The sequence below is a fragment of the Patagioenas fasciata genome, chromosome 5 (genome assembly GCF_037038585.1).
Source record: "Patagioenas fasciata isolate bPatFas1 chromosome 5, bPatFas1.hap1, whole genome shotgun sequence".
Lineage (NCBI taxonomy): Eukaryota > Metazoa > Chordata > Aves > Columbiformes > Columbidae > Patagioenas > Patagioenas fasciata.
This window is the reverse complement of record NC_092524.1, coordinates 67,394,994-67,413,873: the sequence shown is the minus strand read 5'-3', so window position 1 is coordinate 67,413,873 and position 18,880 is coordinate 67,394,994. Positions and strand designations below refer to the sequence as shown.

The 18,880-nt window shown below is 53.4% G+C and overlaps 1 protein-coding gene across 4 annotated transcripts in view; it reads right to left on the bottom strand.

The window, feature by feature from the left end:
• Positions 1–1,483: 1,483 nt before the first annotated feature.
• Positions 1,484–18,880, bottom strand: part of SAMD4A (sterile alpha motif domain containing 4A) — a 112,546-nt gene continuing 95,149 nt past the window's right edge. For 2 of the 4 annotated variants that reach the window (XR_011739467.1, XR_011739466.1), the window contains 7 exons: positions 16,505–16,799; positions 14,210–14,295; positions 12,346–12,464; positions 9,766–9,967; positions 9,351–9,477; positions 5,945–7,046; positions 1,484–4,977 (listed from right to left, as the gene is read on the bottom strand). Coding sequence is in view for 2 of the 4 variants with exons in the window: in XM_065838527.2 (XP_065694599.1) it covers positions 4,949–4,977; positions 6,963–7,046; positions 9,351–9,477; positions 9,766–9,967; positions 12,346–12,464; positions 14,210–14,295; positions 16,505–16,799 (942 nt within the window). In the remaining 2 variants the exon portion in view is untranslated. The remainder of the gene's footprint in view (positions 4,978–5,944; positions 7,047–9,350; positions 9,478–9,765; positions 9,968–12,345; positions 12,465–14,209; positions 14,296–16,504; positions 16,800–18,880) is intronic. The other 2 variants (XM_065838527.2, XM_065838529.2) reach the window with 1 other exon arrangement.

Below are 18,880 nucleotides of genomic sequence, written 5' to 3'. Positions count from 1 at the left end.
GGGCTGTGGGGCATTGGAACAGGCTGCCCAGGGCAGTGCTGGAGTCACCAGCCCTGGAGGGGTTGAACAGAGATGAGGTTCTCAGGGACATGGCGCAGTGCCAGGGGTGGGTTATGGTTGGACTCAATGATATTGAGGGTCTCTCCCAACCACAATGATTCTATGATCACCCTTTGGCATAGCTGTAGAAAAGACCCTGTTAACAAGATAACCTGGGGTCATCCCACACCTGTCAGGGATGACGTGGAAGCGCCCACAGCTGCTAAAACAGGGACCACCAGCCCATCTTTGTCCCCAAGAGCTGGGTGGGATGTGGGCTGCAGTGTCTGTGGGGCAGAACGGGAGCCCAGCTCCCCCAGGCTGGATGGGGCTCAGCGTGGTGCAATGCGGGGAACAGGTTGGTAAAGCCTTTGGTCACCTGTACTGAGCCATCCAGCGGAAATGCTGTTTTTCCCCTTCTCCATTTTTAAGCCTTTTTCCAGGTCACCCACCAGCAGGACCCGCAGAGTCCCCCAACCACTGGGGACATTTCCTGGAGCCTTTTCAGCCCCTCCAGTTCCAATTTTCCATCCCGGGGCTTTTTGCTTTTTCCTTTCCCTTTTCACTCCCTATTAGTGCAAAACCCCGTGCTTTGAGACCGGCAGGCACGTGTACGTGGAAAGGCAAAGTGTTTATGGAAGGAAACGGCATTTCGCTGGGGTTTGGGCAATGGTTTATTCACGGTGTTGGGAGGGCCGATGGACGGTGGCTGCATGGAGCCAGTGTGCATAGAACCATAGAATAGTTTGGGTTGGAGTGATGATTTAGAGCTTGGAGTTGTTGAGAAGGTCCTGCAGGAGCTGTGCTTGCTCAGCCTGGAGAAGCAGAGGGGGATCTCACCGATGTATCTGATGGGGAGGATAAAAAAGAGCTACAAGAGGCTACGGCCATGAGCAGAAACACAGGAAACCCTGCACATAAAGGTTGTGCGACCACCACCCTGGAGATACCCAGCCCTTCCCCGAGCATCCTGGGCCAGGAGTCACAGTTGTGTCCCTGTCACCCCCTGTGGCCAAGAGCCACCTCATAGCATCCCCCCCACCATCTCTGGCCCAAAATGTGTCTGGAATGTGCAGATTTTAAGCCTAGAATCAGCCCAGCCTTAAAACCCGACTGAAACATCTCGGAGCCGGTTCCTCCGTGTGCTCCACAGCTCCGGCCCCAATTCCTGCTCATTTCGAAAGGCAAAAGTCCCATCTCTAAAGAGCTCCCGGGGTGTGGGCGTCCCAAAGGGGCAGCCAAGGGCTGTGTGGGGAATGCCGGGGATCCTTCAGCACCAAACTCCTGCCATGGGTTTTATATAGGTAATAACCACACATCCCTCCCCTCCCATACCCCACGGGGCCAGCCAGTTCTTTTATTCTATTATTATTATTATATATATATTTTTAAATACGAGGCCACCTGCCAAAAAGAGCGTAAATAAGGAGGCGCCACACCCCAGTGTTACAAAACCTTGTATTAATCATCTCCCTTCACTTTCAATATGCCGTTGATATGAAATATAGCCATGATTCCTAGTTACATGGGAGGAAATGAGTAATAAATACATTGGAGCAAGTGGAAATCACGAAGGGTGTTTTCACTGGGAACAACATTTGAAAACTGTACACTTGCAAAGACCGGCATCTCCAAACATTAGTATTTCTTTATATCAGGAAAGCTTTTACATGTAACAAACATGCTATTTCCATATATGACAAAAAAGAAAAAAAAAAAAGCTTTAAAAAATATGCATTGCTCGGCAACATTAACTAGGCAAAAATAGTTCTTTGTGCACTAACTTTGTACAGAAAAACCAGGACTCAAGGCATGCATGTACAATAAAAGGCTGCCCGGGAACGGCATGCAACAGAAAAGAATTCAAAGCTTTTTAAAGTAAGCTTACAATATGCATAAATACATAAGGGTTATATATATTAATAAGGGAGGAAGTATTCTGTTTAACATTATTAACATTCCTGTGTTTTTTTTTTTTCTTCCTATTCCTCCCAGAGGAATACACATTCACCTTTAAGTAAAGATAAAGGAATACAAAAAATAAAACTCACTTTTGCAAACTCTGATGACTCGTATAAAATCAACTTTAGTGTTCTCGTCGCTGTGTGCAAATTAGAGACGTCTGCAGGACCCACTTTCCATCAGGCACATTCAAAAGAAGCCAAACCTGGGGCACGGCCGCACCCCGACATGGAGAAAGGTGACAACAGAAAGAATTTCCCTAAGTGCTGACCCAACTCAAGCTTTGCTCCACGTAAAAATCACAGTTTTGGATTTGTTTTATCCTGCTGGATGCTGGCCGGGCTTAACCCCCCCCGCCCCGGCTCCTCCATGCATTTACAATGAGCTGAGCAAACCAAAGCAAAGCCCAGCTCAAGTCCAGTCGAGCTCAGGCCTTGTCCCCGGGGAGGGGATGGACACCTTGAAGGAAAAGGTGTATTTATGTTATTATTTTGTGTTATTTCTCTCCCTGGGAGCATCCGCCGGACCCAAGGCCACTTGGGCGCTGAGCTGCCCGGCCCCCCCGCTGCAGCCGGGGACGGTTCGGGGGAACAGCACCAGTAAAAGGTCCCCGGCGGGTGCTGGGGGACAGGGGACAGCGGGGGGGGGGATGCTGCCCGCCCCAGGCCAAGGTGCCGCATCCCTCGCCACGACGCGCACGTGGTACAAAAACACGTGGGGGGTGAATGGGTGAATAGAAAAAAGAAAGGCACTGCCGCTTTATTACTAAAGATTTGACTTCACAGCCTCACTCATGCAACTGTGGTTTGTTTTCTTTGTTTGTTTTTTTTGTGTGTTTTTTTTTTTCTTTTTATAAATATTTTTTTCCATTTTTTTCTTGTTTCAATTCTTAGGCTGGAGCTCTGCTGCCTGCACTCAGCACAGGCACCCAGAGCCAGGCAGAACGCACCCAAAGCCACTTTATTACGTTACTTAAAAAAAAAACCCCACGAAACGGCAAACACAACTAAGTCATTATCAACCTATACACTGTCAATGGAAAACAAGCTTTTTTGTGTTGTTCTTAACAAAAGGAACAAAAAAACCCAACATTTGAATTATTTGGCGGTTGTTAATAACAGACATTATCATGGTTACCAGCCATAGCAAGTTAATAGGAAATATATCCAAAATAATATCTCTCAGCAATCGGATAACCTCTGTTTCTATACTCGGCGAGGGAATAAATAGTAATTCAGCTCCCTAAATATATTTGCTACGGCTGTTGTGTTCACACCTCAGTTTCGGACACCCTGGGGTGCTCGGGGGGTGACACAGGTGTCCCCCCCGCAGTCCCCGCTTCACCTTCACCTCCTCACACCTTGTCAAACCTCCCTCGCTTTCGGGTTTTCCCTTCTCCGCTCCCCCCTCTGCACATCTCCCCATCCCCTGCCTGCCAGAGAACAGGACACCAAGGAACAGCAAACATAAAACATCGCATTTGGCACTTCTTTCGTTAAAAAAAAAGAGAAAAAAAAAGAACCTAAAAGTGCTGCACTGCAAGTGGATTCACACATCTCCCAGCCCCGCCGGTTCCCCTTCGCCCCCAGCCCCGCTCCGGTCCGTCCCAGCCCATAGGCGCTCACCGTGTTTTGGGAACATCTCCGCTCCCACCTATCACCTCCCTTTAGTTAATCAATTTGATCATGTTAGCACCGGGACCAGCGGAGCAAAGGGATTGGACTGGATGAGCTTTCGAGGTCCCTTCCAATCCCTAACATTCTGTATGATTCTGCGTGATTCTGAGAGTGAAGCCGTCGCTATGCCCAGCATCGCTGCGGGTGCGACGGCTTTTCCGGCCCCGGTGTCGCTTTGAGCCCAGGCTTGAGCAGCGCCGTGTCGGATTTACCTTCGGACCAAATTTAGCTCCCTGTTATAAAAAGCAACGCAGCGGCGGGCGAGGAGCAGCCGGGAGCCGCTGCCAACTACATCTCCACCCCGGCGTATGTTTAATACCGAGAAAATGACGCCGTGAAGCTGCATTTTGCTGCCGTTTAGGGCTTGTTTTTTATCCGCACGCTGACTCCCAAGCCTCCTTCATCCCTTCTCGGTCACCCCAGGGCTGGAAAAGTCCCTCATTGCTGGGTTTGGGCAGGCGGGGGGGAGATGTGTAAAGCCACGGATGCAGCATCTTCCCGGTACCCGCGCAGGCAAGACAAGAGACACAGAAACTCACCCAGCGTCCCCCCCGCTTTGCCGACATCCCCCAGGACCCCCCACCGGGTGAGATGTCCCCCCCATCCCTGAACCCCAACCTACATCGGGGCCGCAGGGATGGGGGGACCGACCCCGCACCCGGCAGGTGTCACCGACCCTCCGCTGCCCTGTCACAACGCTGCCTCGAACCTGCGGATGCTCTTGGCTAAACTGAAAGGAAATTTTGGGGTTATATTTTATTTTATTTCAAATCTGGGCTCGCAACGCAGCGAAACTCAAAGGATGGGACCCCTGGCCCCGAAGGCTCCGGTGGGACAGGCAAATCCCCCAAAGGGGTTTGGTTTTTTTGGTCACACGCACTCATATGATATTTGATATTAATTTGTATCCTTGCCCAGAAACAGGGTTTGCCCACGGCGCTCCGGTGAACCCCCATTGTCAGCACTCTCCTGCCGCATCCCCCACACCCTCCCCATGCGTTTGCATCATCATCATCATCATTGATATTTGTTTGCCCCCCCCCTTTAGCATGGATGTAATAAATGACAACACAAATTCCAAAGTCTAATGATATGTTCACAAGGACAATCTACACATTCACGAAATTAAAACAGGAGAGAGAGAGAGAGAAAGAGGAAAGAGAGGAGAAAGGATGCAAAGCGCTCGCTGAGGCTCCCGGGAAGCCCCGACCTCGCCGCTGGACCCGCAGCAGTTGTTGTTCTCCCGGCCAGCGTCCCCGCCGCGACGCCTTCTAGATCGTGGAGGTTCGGTCGACACCATCTGCAAGGGAGAAGGAGGGTTAGGAACAGCCCCTGGTGAGCGGCCGGTACCCCCCGATTTGGAGGGATGGACCCCCAGAGCATCCCTAAGTCACGGTTCTTGCGGCAAGGTGGCACACGGGGCCATCCCCCTCCCGCCATCTCCCCGAGGGTGTGCTGAAGGGTTTTGGGGTGTCAGTTCTCTGTTGGTGTCTCTGTGCCACCATCTGTCCCCATGGTAGCCCCCTCCAAGTCCCCGTCCCAACACCACTCCAGGCTTCTGCCACGTCCCTGTCCCAGGAGCTGGGGGGGTTTCTGGGCAGTCTGGACTCGCCGCAAGGTGGGTGCGAGTCTGGGACCCCCCCACAGCGGGACAAGCTCAGGACCCACTGCCCACGTGTGGGGTGAGGGGATGGAGCCAGTCCCAGGGGGGACCTTGCCCCCCAGCAAACCCAGCCCTGCAATGGCAGGAAAAAAAGCCCCCAGGGGTTGTTTCCGTCCCCCAAGAGCCCCGGTCCCCAGTGTCCTGTGACAGTGGGGACACGTCCAGCCACAGCCCCCAGCCCAGGAGCGAGGGGTCCACGACCCATCCCAAAAACGCACCAATGACCCTGCTGCCAGCAGCCCCCCTTCCTTCACCCTCCCCAGCACCAGCAGCTCTTTTGGGGCCAGAAATCAACACCCCAAACAGCGTTTCCAACCCTCCGACCCTTCACCAACCCTGACCACCCCCCATCCCCAACCCAAACCCCCATATCCAGGGTGGAGAGCGGCGGTGGGGGGGCAGCCCCGAACAGAGCACCCCCTGTTACGCTACCCAGGGCATCACCACCACCTCCCTCCTTAAGACTAAAAACAAACAGGTTTGTTACGCCTTTTTTTTTTTTCTCCCCCGAAAGGTTTATTATTTTAAGAGCTATTTATAGCACGACCGGTTTGGAGAGGCTTGGGGTATGCGACCTGGAAAAAATAACTCGGAGGAACAGTACCCTGCGGAGGAACAAGACAGCTAAGCCTCGCCTGGGCACACGCTGGAGAAACGCTTCGGGTGACACAAGTGTCCTTGTTTTCCCGGCCAGGGACACTGCGGTGGCACTGCCAGGGCGCCGCTGCCTCTCGCAGTCCTTGCTCTGGCGTCCCTGTCCCCGGGATGGGCTGTGGCATCGCTGCAGGGAGCTGCGCCGGCGCTGTGACCCGGCGGCACGGTCCTCCCCGAAGGATCCCGTCCTCAGCTGTTCGGTGCAGTCCGGGGATTGCCGGGGGCGAGACCACAGCTGATTTTCGGGAGGGTCTGGGTGATGTCGGCGGCCACACTCATCCCATCGCCGAGGGGTCATCGTTCATTTTGGGGTCCGGCGCATGGGCAGCGGGTGCTTGTGGTGCTGGTGACTTTTGCCGTGCTCGCCTCTCCATCACGCTGCCGCTGCCTTTTCCAGCTTCCCTGCCTGTTTTTCTGCCTCATCCTCCCTCCCCGTGCCTGCTCACGCTGCTGGCACCCACAGCCGCCCCACGTGCCGGGAAGGAGCCGCCGGCACCCACGGCACAGCGTCCAGCACAGCGCCCAGCAGGCTTTTAGCCTTCGGCCTCGGGGCTCCCGCACCCCCTGGCCAAACGGGGGACACTGGTGGCAGAAAGGTAAAATCCTCCATAGCCTGTGAACCACCCGAGCGCTCCGGTGGCAAGGGCTTTATCAAGAAACTAGTAACAGATTAGCGAGCTAATACTAATTATTATTAGCAAGCTAACTAGTGGCTAATAAGCACGGACTCCACTAGTGCTGGGTGCTGTGTTGGGTTTTACCCCTCTGCCCCAGCTGCGTCACCGGGAGAAGTCAATGTCCCCATCCAGCTTCCCTTGGGAGCATCGCCGGGAGCATCCCTGCATCCAGCCCCGCCGCCGTCCCGTCCCCTCACAGCCACAGCCTGTCCCAGCTTTTTGGGGTGGCGGGGGGCTCAGCGGAGGCGGCGTGGACGTGCTGGAAGAGCCCCAGGAGGAGGGAGTGCTCACCGCTGAGCGCGTGCTCCGTCATGCTCAGGCACAGGGACTCCAGCCTGTTGTTGATGTCAGGTTCTGTCACCGGCACCTGGAACTCTGCAGGGACAAAGGGACAAGAGACTTTGGTCAGGGGATCTGGCAGGGACGTTCTCTGCCCCCTGCATGCCCAGTCTGTGGGTGCATGTGGGGTAGGAAACCGCCCAAATGCCCCAGGAGGGTCTGACCACATGGCCGGACTATGGTAGTGCTTTGCTTCCCGACGCAATCACCTTCAGCAAGGGACGTTTGCAAAAAATAGTCATCATCCCCCTCTTCCTTATGGATAAGGGGTAAATCTGTGGAGAGTCAATGGCATTGCAGTGGAAGGTGGATGGAAAGGAGGGGTCCAGGTTAGAGATGCTGCGGGGGGAGCTGGGGTGAGAGCGGGACCCCCTGCCCTTGCACAGTCCCTGCAAAAATCCTCCATGTGTCTAAAACGCTGGAGCAGCCGCAGGGCGCAGCGGGGCCGGGAGCTGCCCGTGCAGGCAGCGTGAGGCAGGGTGACGCTCGGACGTGGGATGGCAGCACAGACCGGCACAGCCGCCGGATGGCTCTTTCCCGGCCAGCCTGGCCGCCGCTTGGTCGCCCGTATCCCTGCTGCCACGTCCCCGGGTAGGGGGTGAGCACAAAAAAAGGCAGAGGACTAAGTCTGGTTTGCTGCGATGCCCAGGACTGATCCTACAGCACCAAAACACCCTCCCCTTTGCAGCAAAAAGCTTTGCAAATACAGCTTGTGCCGCTGATGGACAACATCTCCCGTTGGCCACCAGCTACACAGGATGTGGTCCAGGAGGGCTGAGGTCCCCACAGCCCAAGGAAAAGTATTTTGGGAGCCCAACCCCACATTATTGCTTATTTTCCTCGCGACTCGGTCTGCATCTTCGTCTCCCTAATCCTCTGACGTCCTGATTCACCACAGGCTAATACGCAAAAAGAAACCTATTAATTCTCCTTCAGCGCCTGCAGAAATGTGCCCTTGTCCTGGTGTTTAATCAGTACTCAAGAACAGACACTGCTTGTGCTGTACAGGACATTTGCCACCTAAATTATGCAGTTAAAACACCGCAGGCTGGCGATGCAAGGGGAGCTGCCAAGCTGGAACCATGCTGGAAACTTATGGATGAGTTTTAGTTTTCTAGGGGGGTGTAAATCCCTGTCTGTGGTATAAATTGTTATGGTGAGTTGGTAAGAAAAAGCACATTTAAAGGCTAACGAAGTGAAGGTGCTGGGGAGACCTTAGTGCAGCCTTTCTGTAGTTAAAAGAGGCCGATAAGAAAAATGGGGATGGACTTTTCAGCAGGGCCTGTTGTGATAGGACAAGGGGTGATGGTTTTAAACTAAAGGAGGGAGATTCAGGCTGGACATGAGGAAGAAATTGTTGGCCCTGAGGGTGGTGAGAGCCTGGCCCAGGTTGGCCAGAGAGGTGGTGGCTGAACCATCCCTGGAGACATCCCAGGCCAGGCTGGACGGGGCTCTGAGCAACCTGAGCTGGTGAAGATGTCCCTGCTCATGGCAGGGGTGGCACTGGGGGAGCTGGGAAGGTCCCTTCAACCCAAACCATCCTGGGATTCTATGAAGGGATACACAGAGAAAAAAACATGAATGTCCTCAAGAGATGGATGCTCCAAGTTCAGGGTCAGGTTCAGCAGGAACTGCTCTGAATCAGAAAATGCTCCTATATACAGGACCATATTTTTGCTTTTTTGGGAGGAAACAATGACATAGCAACATTTCCCTTCACGTGCGCTGCGAAATGAATTTCCCTCAAGTACAAGAAGGCAGTCCCTTTGCACTGGGAGCAAGAATGGCGATAGAAGAGCTACTGCCTTCCCCACCTGACACGAAACCCACAAGCAATCTAGAATGGTGCCGGCACTGTTATATATAGGGCCAAGATGTTATATCACAGACTCACAGGATGGTTTGGATTGGAAGGGACCTCTGGAGATCCCCCAGTCCAATCCACTTGCTAACGCAGGGTCACCAGAGCAGATCACACAGGGTTGTGTCCAGGCGGGTTTGAATGTCTCAGAGAAGGAGACTCCACAACCTCCCTGGGCAGCCTGGGCCAGGCTCTGCCACCCTCCAAGTAAAGAAGTTTCTTCTCATATTGAAGTGGAACATCCTGTGTTCCAGTTTGAACCCATTGCCCCTTGTCTTATCAGGTCAAAAATCCCTCCAGTGATGTCTCCGGTTCAATCATCCCAGTACCCCAACTGGTGTCACAGACACCCGGCTCAGGCTGTGACAACCGGTGCTTCGAGCGTGGCTGCCAGGGTGCAGGAGTGTGGCTCCTTTCACACAGCCTCCTTTTGTGGTACTGGGCTGCAGATAAGCAAAAATGCAATTTCTGCTTCCTACCTGGCTGCTGAAACATCAGCATGGTCTGCGGGGAGGTGTGGACCGGCAGCGAGCGCGTCCTTTGCACCGAGCTGTGGCTCCGGCTGGGCATGCTGTTGCTGCCCCCGGGGTTGGCAAACCAGAGGTTCTGCGGGAAGGAAACAACAAAATGTAAAGGGATGTAAAACAGAGGCTTCCGTGTCGTGATTTTGTAACTTCTTGGGCTCATCTCTCCCCTCTCCACCTCCCGGTTTGCCCCCGTCCTGCCAGTTCCTTTTCTGCACCCAGATGTATGGAATAAATTCCTCTCACTTGCATGACTTGAACTAAAGAATGAAACAAAAAAATAAGGGGGGGAAGGGAGAAAAAAAGGGAGAAAAAGTTAAAGAAGCTTATAGGGATGGCAAAGCTGGAGAGATGGTGAATGCTGACCAACCTGTCTGCCTTGCTTGAGGATGGCGGGGCTGGCGGCCGGGCTGCGCTGGGGGGTGCCCAGCAGCCCACTGGGACCCAGCAGCCCCAGCCGGGCCGTGGGGAGGTTGCGGGACGGGAGCTGGAACTGGCGGGGGTTTCGCCGTCCCAGTCCTGCCCCGGCTGATCCGGCTGTTGGTAAGGAGTTGGACTGGCCAAAGCCTCGGCTGCGGAGAGAGAAAACACTGAGGGTGAGATGGACCGATGGTCACCACCCCAATGGCACGTACTGATGCTCGCCAGCCCTAGTTGCACCAGGGGAGGTTCAGACTGGATATTAGGAACAATTTCTTCCCCAAAGGGCTGTGGGGCATTGGAACAGGCTGCCCAGGGCAGTGGTGGAGTCACCAACCCTGGAGGGGTTGGACAGACACGGAGATGAGGTTCTCAGGGACATGGATTAGCGGCAGGGGTGGATTAATGGTTGGACTTGATGAACTTGAGGGTCTCTTCCAACCAAATGATTCTATAATTCTATGATTCTATGCCCCAGACCCCAAGCCCATGGGGATCCCCAGAAGCTCTGCTCCTGCCCCAACCCTTCCAGCCCTCTGCTGATGTCCCTCCATCCTACATGTGCAGTGGCAAGGAGGTTCGGGCACATCACAGCAACTTCCCTGCCGTTCTTCCCATCTACCAGTCACCTTCCTGCCCTTCTGCCGTTCTCAGATTCACATTATTAAAAAAACCCAAAACTATTTTACTCCTGCAAAATGGATCTGTTCTTAAATGCAAACTAAAATAACACAGGTAAGTCCCTGGGTGAGCTAGTGACATCTGATCTCTTGGGTGTTGACTTAAACTCCTCATGCCTTTGAGCTGAACAAAAGAGAGCTCTCCTGCGTGGATTCTCTAGTGTCTGCTAAAGGTTCAGCTCATGATGTTGGATTATTTTTACTGGGGATGCTTGAAGGGTTGGACCTTCTTCCCTTCCAGGAGGTTCATTTTATGAACTTGGTCCTCTCTGAGATTTCTCAAGTTCTGTTAAAACGACCTAACAAGTCCAAGATTCCCTAGGGAGGGGCTGAGCAAAAGGCATGTTCATGCAGACAGGGACGGGCTCTGCATCTATGTCCATCTCAGCACCACAAACCTTCACCCACCTCCCTGTGCTCAGAGCAAAACCATCCGGACCTGAGACCGTGTGGCCACAAACGTCCTGAGACACCCATCTCAGGACACAAAACCATCTTTCCTCCTGCTTGGCGATGGTCACACACGCCGTCATCCCTCCCCATGTGGATTTTTTCACTTAAAAGCAGAAGGTTTTAAGGGTAGGAGCACTCTGCAAATCCACTGCTGCAGTTCCTTTTATGCTCCCTGTCCTCCCTGCCCTTCTCCAGCACTTCATCACCCTCCCAGACACTTCTGCTCATCTTCCTCCCAGCCTTCATCAATCCCGCTTGGGCGGGTGGCTGCAAATATGCTTCAGACAACATTAACACGCTGGGATCCCCAAACTGGATTAATTTATTAGGCAGAAGCATGACGGGGTTTCTTTAAACCTCGTCCAAAAAAATGCTCTTGCCATTAAGCCCCCAAGAGAAAAGCAGAACTGGCCACGTGCTCCTTCCTCACCTGCAGCTTCCCAGGAGCAGAAGAAAATGCAAACCACCCAAAAGCAGCAGCAAAACCTGGGAGCATCCCGGGAAAGGGACTGGGATCATTTCAGACCTGGATGTGCAGCCAAACTGCTGCTCCGGTGCTGGCCAGGAGCAAATGGGCCCAGCAAAAACCTCTGCTCTTGTCTGTTCTGCTTCTGATGCTGCCATGAGCATTGAAACTGCTGGTTTTTCTCCATCCCAAAATATTTCATTCTATGGCATTGGGGAACGTTGGCTCTGCATATGCTCCTTCTGAACTCACATCCCAGCTGTCCCAGTGCTCCCAGTTACCTCTCAAGTCTCCCAGTTACCACCTAATGCTCCCAGTTACCGCCAAACCGCTTCTTTTTGAGAAGAAAAGAACTTGCACAAGACTGCAACAGAACAGCCTTAGCGGAACAAAACAAAAGGCTGATGCTGTTGCTAAAACTGAATCTAAAAATATCTGTTCTTGTCGTAACCCAAACGCTTTCTAGGATCACTCAAAATCCAGTGTTATCTCAGAAGCGACCAAACACGGTGTTCACGACACATCCCCCCAGGTTTTCTAACCACAGCCCTCTCGGCTCTGCAAGCTCTGCAGGCTTCAAGCCTTATTTTTTTGCCAGTTGACAGTTTTTTGGTCAATCTCCAGTGCTGATGTAATTAGCAAAGGGCAGAGCGGGCTGCCCAGGGCTGGGGATACGCTACACAGCTGGGAAGCGCCGGGTTCGGAGCCAGAGGAGACGCGGTGGGAATCGGTGGGGACAACTCCGACCACACACGCAAAGCTTTGGCTTTATGGCCAAAGCTTTTCCAACCATTATCCTGCCCAAAACACAGCTCTGAACCTGGCAGGATCCATCCCTCCCTGGTGGGAGACACCGGTCCCACGCGAGATGCTCTTGCCGGTCCCCCCCAGCTGCTGCATCCATCCCTCCCCTCCCGAAATCCCGCCGTACCTCCTCTGCTGCCGATAGCCTGACAGCTCCAGGAGGGATTTCCGAGGGAAAGACCTAAAGAGTTTCTGCACCTGCTGTTTCCATGACAGCAGCCGCTTCTTCTGGATATCTGTAAACGCCTGGCCCAAAAAAAAGGAAACATGAATATTTTACTGGACGAAGCAGGAATGTGTATACGGGTGTGCATGTGAAGAGTAAGTCCAGAGGGAAACTCTGGTCTTGCTCAAGGATTTATTCATCCCAGGTGGAGAAATTGCTCTGGCAGCATCCCCTGTGCCCCAGGGTGACGGCCCAACTTTGTCCCCGAGGCTGCGAGTCCCCTGAGCAGAGCGGGGCTCCCCGAAAGCCTCCCCGCTGCCCCTTGGAGCCCCAGCTCCCCACTTGCTGCGGGGATGCGAACGCAGCTCCCCACAGAGTTCGATGGCTGGTCCCTGCTCTGTGGTGACACCTGTCACCTGGATGTGGCTCTAGAAAGTGCCACCAGGGTTGGAAAATGCTGGGATTTGGAAAGCAGAGCTGCTCCGTGGCATCCCATGTCCTGTCGTCCCTCCTGCTGCTGGGCAGAGCTTGGGTCTGTTCCTGGCACCCACAGCTTCCGTGGGATGTCACCCAGGGTCACCCACCCAGGTTCCTGGTGAAGGTCACCCATATGGGGGACAGATGTCTTCCCAAAACACCTCAGACCTCCAGGCAGGCGGGGTGGGTTACGGGGACACCCACGTGCCTGCCATCGCTAACTTTAGACACCCAGAGTCTCTGTGTCACTGGCGGAGGGGAGCGGAGGTCTCTGGAGGACAATTTGGAGGCTAATTAGTGCCTGACTTGATTGCTGTGAACCCCCTGCAGAGGGGACGTTCTTTCCTGATGCTGATTACACCGGAGCTGGTGCAGACGGTGGTTGGGGACACAGGCTGGGGTGACATGGTGTCACCACCTCTGTCCCAGGCGCTCCTGGAAAACGAGCCCCTCCGCAGCTCTGTGCCCTCCTGGCTTTGCTCTCCAGCCCCGGGCATCTGGTCCCACCATCCTCGCTCCTCCCTTGTCTGGTATCCAGCTATTTCACCTCGGTTTGAGATCCCCTGTGCTCTGCACTGCAGAGACACACGGATCAAACCTTTGCACAAACAGCTCAGGAACCGGCTTCAGCGGCTGCGAGCGGCTCCTCTCCTCTCCCACACGTCCTGCACCACATTCTGGGGTTTGCAGCCACCAGCCCTCTCTGGAGGTTTCTCTGTGCTTTGACAGCGTATTTTTTAATAAACAAATAACTAAGAGACATTTAAAGCCTGCAGCTCCTGCGAGAGGGTGTGCAACCTCCTCCTGACCGCTGCCATATGGGCAGGCGATGAGAAGCAGCTTGTTCTTGCAGGTGCAGCCGGCACAGGCACAAAACGCCGTGGGACACCGGGGGCGCCGGCCATCCCTCCTCGTCACCGGCCAGGAGCCCCGCGGCACAGCCTCGGCCATCCCGAACCATCACCGGGAGCAGAAATGGATGCCCCCGTTGCAGAAATCCCAGGACCACGTGCTGCAAACAGGAGGTAGCAATGCCAAGGGATCACCGGGGCTGTCTGCACGTTCATCCCGGGACTTTTCCTGTCATCCAGCTGCTGACCAGACCATCACGAGCCAGATGAATTTCCCAGCTCCGGGTCTTGGCAGTTAAGCGAACGCTGGGGAGAGCAACATTTCCATCCACCACTTTGGAGCTACCGCCTGGTTCCAGCCCTGTTCTGTCGGAATTACTATTAATACCCCCAAAAAATATTTGTGTTAGAAACCAAAAGGTTGACATAAACAGACACTTTGGAAACAGTTTCTAAGTGATGAGAACAACAGTTTTAGATGATCCATCACGACTCACCTCATGGATTAGACATTTGTCTATGAGCTGTAAATAGGAACTTATATTCTCTTCGTCGGGTCGGGAAACTAGAAGTTGTGTGCATACTGAAACAGAAAAAAGGAAGAGAAATGGGCATGGGGGCACTGGGTTGATGTCTGGGGGGGTCCAACAAAGGCCTTGGACATCCCATTTCCCTTCTCCCATGGGCAGCTCTTTTCATCAGTGAGAAAAAAACACCCTTCCCCAATTCCTGCTGTGCTGTCCTATATTTAGGGCCAGATTTTGTTCTCTGTTACACTGGTGTAAATCCAGAGAACATCGCTGGGCTCACCAAAATTAGACCTGAGCAAATCAGGGGCACAGGATTATTCTCTTTTCCTAATTACAATACACCAAAGGCACCGCTGGCTCGAGCTCCTGCTCCTATGGCCAAAACCTGCTGCAAATGGATTCCCACCTCCTCTGATGGATTTTAACCTCTTTTGGAATTGGTGCCATAAAAGCAAGTGGAAGTGATTTCACAGAGAAATGATTCTCTCCTGTAGTAACCCCTGGCCAGGGATGCCTTGTGGTCCAGGACACCTTGTCCTGGCAAGGTTTGTGCTGTATGTACAGCTCTGTGCGTGACAGAGGTGTTTGTCATGGGCCGAATTCATCAGCGGGTTGGAAACGGGGTCAGAAACCCACGTTTGTCTGTGCACGCACTCCATTAGCTGGTGAGAAATTCTGCACCAGAATTTTATATAGAAAACATCCGATCTATTTTTTGTAAAACCAGGCTGAAATTGCAACAGGACTGATATCTCCCTCTACTCTGCCCTGGTGAGGCCACATCTGGAGTTGTGTGTCCAGTTCTGGGCTCAACAGTTTAAGAAGGACGAGGAATTACTGGAGAGAATCCATGGGAGGGACACAGAGATGCTGAGGGGTCTGGAGCATCTTTGTGATGAGGAGACACTGGGAGAGCTGGGGCTGTGCTGCTGGAGAAGAGAAGCTGAGAGGGATCTGATCAATGGGATCAATATCTCAGGGTGGGTGTCAGAGGATGGACCAGACTGTTCAGTGGTGCCCAGCGCCAGGGTGAGGGGCAACGGGCACAGACTGAAACACGGGAGGCTCCATCTGAACATGAGCAGAAACTTCTTTGCTGGGAGGTGCCAGAGCCTGGCCCAGGCTGCCCAGAGCGGGTGTGGAGTCTCCTTCTCTGAGACATTCAAACCCGCCTGGACCCACCTGTGTGATCTGCTCTGGGACCCTGCGTGAGCAGGGAGTTGGACTGGGGGATCTCCAGAGGTCCCTTCAACACCAACCACTCTGTGATTCTGTGATTCTTTGTGGCATCCCAATGATCTTCTTTCTGCTCCTGGTCTCCTGTGCAAACCCTGCAGACGAGACTCCCCTCTTCACCAGGCAGATGTCCCTCCACGTGGCCAGCACCGACATCTCAAGTGCCACTGACAAGTGTTGGGACATATCCAAGCTCATACAAATTTACTAGAAGAGCCCTGTATATGGCACAGGATGTTGGTCCCTACCTCACATTACTCCTGTGCACCTCCCAGCATGTTAATCCTGATGCAAAGCCATGCACCCTGCACCAGACATGGAATGGCACCTGAGCATTTTAAATGTCCTGCATCTAAATTGGGCCTTAAAAAGGGGCTTGGACCCAGGTGATTTGCACTCAGGATGGCTCATGTCCAGCCCATGCACCACTGCCACAGCAAGTTCGAGGGATGCTGCTGAAAACACCTATGGACCGGCAGGATGTCCCCGGGGCTCTGAATGGGAAAGGAGAGGATGCTACCTGTCCCTAACCTGGGGCAAGGCAGCCTATCCATCACTGCTTCTCCCCCAGAATCACTGCCCATCTCCCCACTCACACTCTGGGGAGACCTTACTGCAGCCTAAAAAAAGGGGTCTATAAGAAAGATGGGGACAGACTTTTTAGCAGGGCCTGTTGTGATAGGACAAGGGGTGATGGGTTTAAATTAAAGGAGGGGAGATTCCGGTTAGACATGAGGAAGAATTTGTTGTCCCTGAGGGTGGTGAGAGCCTGGCCCAGGCTGGCCAGAGACGTGGTGGCTGAACCATCCCTGGAGACATCCCAGGCCAGGCTGGACGGGGCTCTGAGCAACCTGAGCTGGTGAAGATGTCCCTGCTCATGGCAGGGGTGGCAATGGGTGAGCTGGGAAGGTCCCTTTCAATGATCTATGATCTATGCCTGTGGCTTGCGGCACCTCAGGGAAGTGCACCCTGCCCTGAAGCAGCTGTCCCTAGCAAGGACACCAAGAAGAAGCGACAGTCGCTCACCTTTCCCCATCACTCTGGTGAACTGGCCGGGCAGGTCACCTTCGGGCAAAGGGGCCCCCCCCGACTCCCCCTCGCATCCCGGTAAATGGTGCTGCTGCATCCCCCCCGCTGCAGAGTCCTTGCAGTCGGAGCCTTGGCTGTCGGAGCCGATCAGCGAGGAGGGGTGATGCGAATCCGCGTCCCGGCTGTGCTCCTCCGTGCTGGAGTTTTGGGAAGAGTAGGCTTTGATGGGGGTGAGGATCATTTGGTGTAGTTCCTGCAGTGGGACGCGCAAGTTGCCACCTTCCAGAATGTCCTGTGGATTCAAGCAGAGAGAGTTTGTCTCTCCAGGGACAACAGGACATCACCTGCGAACCAGATCCCCCTCAAAAATCCCCAGCAAAGCCAATGGCCTCACAACTGCCCAAGGACCCCACTGGGCTCCACATTCAACACCCATGTTTCATTCACCAAGAGCACAGGGTTGAACCTGGAGCATGGAGCTGCTGCAGGGACTGTGCCTCTTTATCCATGGATGTCTTCAGACCTCAATCCCCAGAGAAAATTTTGCCCTTTCAAGCACCGGGACCCAAAACCAGCAATAATGCAGCTTCATGATGAATCAGATGATCTTTTGAGGTTCCTTTTGATCCCTAACATGCTGTGATTCTGTGATTCAGCATTTCCAAATTTCCGCCAGGAAGATGGGAACCCCATGAGAGTGACTGAGCCTGCCCAGATCAGGGGTATCTTGCTCCTTCCCCAGCAATCCCGTAATTGTGATATTTCAGCCCTATTTATTTTCAGTTCTGTGTTTTAGTGTGGACTTGTGTCCAGTTCCCAGCACTGCCTTCAAACCTGGTTCTCCATTAACTGCCCTGCCCCAAAGACCCTGTGACAGCATCCTTATCCCCTGCCACCATCGACTGAAAGCCCAGGACCACGCTGGGATGCAGGAACATATCCTGCAGCAGCGAAGTGGGGACGTCCCTGTCCATACTGGGATGGACTGGGAGGGTGGATGCAGAGGGGAAAGGGAGGGTTTCAAGAGGAGCAGAGCAGGTTGTGGTTGGACGCAGAAGGGGAGACCACGAGGTTGCAGGTGAACTTATAGAATCGTAGAATCATTTTGATTGGAAGATCATTGAGTCCATCCATTGACCCAGCCCTGACACTACCCTAGGTCCCTGATAGCCTCATCTCCACATCTGTTCAACCCCTCCAGGGATGGTGACTCCAGCACTGCCCTGGGCAGCCTGTTCCAATGCCCGACAGCCCTCTGGGAAGAAATTGTTCCAAATATCCAATCTAAACTTCCCCTGGTGCAATGTGAGGCCATTTCCTCTTGCCCTATCACTGATATCCTTATATATATAGACATACATCTATAAAACATATCCATATAGCAAAAATATTCAGAGGTCCACCTGGGAGGGAGAGGATTTGGGTACAGCCTCAGCCTCGCTCTTAGTTATGAGTGTGGATCATCCGCTTCCACGGTCAGATCTTTCTCTTACATTGAAAATTTGATGGCAAATAATTGCGTTTTGTTTTTAATGCAGCCTGGACCAGAACAGCTCATCGCAGGCTCCCGCAGGGTCTGGCTCATGGGACGCTGCTTGGGAAGGGGCAACTTTTGGGGTGAGTCCTGGCTGCGCCAAGGGGAGAGACACAAAGCGGGTGCGCAGGTTGTGAGCGAGCCAGCCAAAGCCCTGACATGGTTGCGCACCCTAATTCCTGCTGCACCCCCCAGCTTGTTCCTGGATGTCTTAGCTGCACTTCTCTTGAAGATCTGGCATCAGTCTGCTGGGCACTATTTTTGGGGAAATAATCCTGCTCTGCTAACCAGCAGAGAGGGGTGGAGCAGCTCTTTCCAAGAAAGCAGCGATGTTTGAACAGCGAGACACTGCCCCCAAAAAATCAAGTCCTACATATGCTCTTGTTTAGCAAAAGACTAAAAAAAATTGGATGGGAAGCCTGGAAAAAGCAGAAACGTCTCCTCCCAAGTAAAGCAGCTCACGGGCAGCTCTGAGCCTCAGCAAAACAGGACGTGGTTCCACAGCCCAAATTCAACCCACGAGTGCTCAAAAGCAGTCCCTGCCACCCCTCTCCCTTATTTCACAGTGTGCATGGTTGGTTGTGTCAGCTGAGCTGGGCTTAAGCTCCCGCACCACCCTGGTCAATCAATACCATATTTCAAAACCCCGGCGGAGAAGCGGGGGAAGAGGCCGAGCAATCGCCTGGAAAACACATTGCCGAGGCCAGCTCAATCCAGTGGGCTGTCTCTTGGATTTAATAGTTATTATTAATACACGGAGGTAAATATGGCTTTATTAGCTCCTGCCTTGCTCCGAGTACAATCCCATGTTATAAATAAATAGTGAAGCAGTGAGGTAA